Raw genomic sequence first — 3022 nt, 5'->3', positions numbered from 1 at the left:
ATTATCTTTGCTGTTCGCAAATTTCATGATTACATTTATGGTAGAAAATTTGTCCTTCATTCTGACCATAAACCACTACAGTTTCTCCTGAGCGAGTCTAAACAGATTCCTCTACTTGCCTCATCTCGTATCCAACGTTGGGCAATTGCACTATCAGCATATAACTATGTTATCCAGTACAAACCAGGTAAATTAATTCCACATGCAGATGCATTGAGCAGACTACCACTTCCTAACTTCCCTTCTTCTGTCCCTGTACCACAAGATGTAGTGCTAATGTTTGAACATATTTCAGAAGCTATAGTTTCAGCTGATGATATTAAGATGTGGACAGATAAGGATCCAAACTTATCAAGGTTACGTCAGATAGTACTCACTGGAGGGGAGGTACCTGATGATGCTCCACAACTGAAACCTTATTCGCACTGTTTCGTAGAACTCAGTGTAGCTAATGGATGTCTCCTTCGAGGCTCAAGAGTGATTGTTCCACCCCAGGGTCAGTCAGCTATTCTTCTTCAATTACATGAAGCACATCAGGGAATGTCGAAAATGAAGAGTCTAGCCCGCTGCTATTTCTGGTGGCCTGGATTAGACAAGGCAATTGAAGATCTAGTAAAGAAATGTAAGGCATGCCAAGAAAACAGTGCTCTCCCTCCTCAAACTCCTGTACACCCATGGGAAGTTCCAAAGACTCCATGGACACGACTTCATATAGACCATGCTGGTCCTTTCCTGGGACACTACTTCCTCATTCTGGTAGATGCTCACTCTCGCTGGTTAGAAGTATGCATTGTACCTTCTACTTCCTCTGAAGCGACTATCAAAGTCCTTCGTCACATATTCTCTACTCATGGTCTTCCTCATCAGTTGGTCTCTGATAATGGACCTTCATTTACTAGTCAAGAATTTAAAAAATTCATGTCTCTAAATGGTATTCGCCATTCACTAACAGCTCCTTACCATCCGAGGTCTAACGGTTTAGCAGAAAGAGCAGTGCAGACATTTAAGAATGCTATTAAGAAGATGGAAGGACCACTACATGAAAGAATTGCTCGATTCCTTTTCTCTTACCGAATCACTCCTCAATCTACTACTGGGCAATCCCCAGCTGAACTCTTAATGGGACGTAGATTAAGATCAGTCTTAGATACTGCTCACCCAGATTTCACTCTACCTTCACAGAAAGAGAAGACTAAAAGCAATGCAAGATCATTCAAGCTACATGACAAGCTGTTTGCAAGGAACTACTCTGGGAAGCCATTATGGATTCCTGTGGTTGTCTGTAAGGTCACTGGACCATTGTCTTACCATGTTGAAACTATGGATGGTTTAGTGCTTAAAAGACATGCTGATCAGCTCAGAAAAAGGTACACTGAAGACTCTGAGCCAGATACCCTGCCGGAGGACAGTGATTGGGATGATGATTTCACTCCATTGATTCCTAACGTGCCTCCACCTCCTACTCCGCCTCCTTTGCCCCCACCGATTCGTCGATCGACTCGTTCAAGGATGACTACTGATTATGGGCCGTATGTATGTTAACTTAAGAGGGGAGGGGTGTTATATATTGATATATTATTTTGGTATTGATTCCTATTATTATTTTCTAAGGCATTTTGATTACAGTTATTTCTAGTATTATTGTTATTATGATTATTATTACTACTATTGTTATTACAATTATTATTATTACTATTATTAATTATTATTATTATTGCATTGCTGTACGATGTTATTTCTTTTCCTTCTAGCTGATGCTTATGATTTACTATGCTTATTAGTTCATGTATACTGATTCTGATTGTTGTGTAATGTTTTGTCATGTGATGTAATACTGTTTGTATATAAGTGTATGCTCTTTTCATTTTTGTCGGAAGAGATTTTAGCCTTTTTACAATAATCAATATTTACAAAATACGAAGGTCAAGCTCTCTCCATTCGGTCACTACAATTACATTTACATGCCAATTTAAAGTTAGCAATAAATTATAAATGCAAAATCTGTAATGAATTAATATTGAGTCTAGACTGTTATATTACCATAACATTAACACAATGTTATATTAGTCTAAATTTGAAGAGACTCCTGTTTAAAATTTAAGAGTTGCATGTGATGGCCCTGATGCTAATGATGCCAGTCACCTGTGATAATCAAGTGCATATAAGCAAGAGTCCATTAAATATAATGGACTCTTGATATAAGTAATCATTGTGGAGGAGATAACAATATTGCTATACACACATAAATTTTAAAAAATTAATATATTCATGAAAAGCAAGAGATTATAAAACATTCAAACTCTCTGCAAAATCTGTGCTTGCAATTTATAAAATATAGTAAAAAATTTTGGACAAATAAAATACAAAATAAAACAGACAGTATAAAGTTAACATGTTTGAGACACATGAAGTGTTATAATGATAATGCATTAATCTATTGTTCAGAGGAAGAGGAGGACGAGGAAGAAGGTGATAAAGGACAGTCTCTAAGCTCATCAACATATTCATAAAGAGCATTCTCATCTCCTGGCAACTCTGTTGTCAGCAATACTTTAGATATCTATTAGTGTTAAAAATAATTGTTTTGAAAAATTTAATTTAATTTATGTACCTCAGGATCAAAGTTAAAATCGTATGGGTCTTTCTGATGCTGTAGAAGACTGTGTATGATTCTTGTGTACTGTAGAAAAGTAATCAATAATTTATGCAATTCAAATTACAGATGCATGGGTATTAATTATTAAATTATGATATAAGTTAAAAGATGCATTTCTGTTATAGTTTGTACTTACTCTTCTCATTTTAGTAAAGTTAACCAAATCTCCTTCAATATAGTTTGATGCACTCTCGGACACACTCACCAGCTCACTCATAGTCAATGCCAAATATGGTATAAGAGGAGGTGTGGCTCTATAAGGAAGGTAATGGTATAAATACTAGTGTGAGAGTATTTACTTTCTGATGGCGTCTTTAAGTTCTTTATAGCGTCCATCAGTACTGCCTAACTTGCGAAGTAATCTAA

At 36.2% G+C, this 3022-nt stretch overlaps 2 protein-coding genes across 2 annotated transcripts in view; both read right to left on the bottom strand.

Annotated features, from left to right (window-relative positions):
- Positions 1–3014, bottom strand: part of LOC109582801 (ras-specific guanine nucleotide-releasing factor 2-like) — a 5407-nt gene extending 2393 nt beyond the window's left edge. Inside the window, exons 1-2 of the mRNA XM_019997763.1 lie at positions 2956–3014; positions 2793–2908 (exon numbers count right to left, since the gene is read on the bottom strand). Of these exons, the coding sequence (XP_019853322.1) occupies positions 2793–2908; positions 2956–2992 (153 nt within the window). The 5' untranslated portion in view covers positions 2993–3014. The remainder of the gene's footprint in view (positions 1–2792; positions 2909–2955) is intronic.
- The window catches only part of LOC105313096 (ras-specific guanine nucleotide-releasing factor 1-like), a 31878-nt gene that overhangs the window by 18376 nt on the left and 10480 nt on the right, over positions 1–3022 (bottom strand). The gene's annotated exons all lie outside the window — the stretch shown is intronic.

The sequence above is a fragment of the Amphimedon queenslandica genome, unplaced genomic scaffold, assembly GCF_000090795.2.
Source record: "Amphimedon queenslandica unplaced genomic scaffold, v1.1 AMPQUscaffold_13354, whole genome shotgun sequence".
Lineage (NCBI taxonomy): Eukaryota > Metazoa > Porifera > Demospongiae > Haplosclerida > Niphatidae > Amphimedon > Amphimedon queenslandica.
Note: the sequence above shows the minus strand (reverse complement) of the source record. Positions and strands in the feature narration are given on the sequence as shown.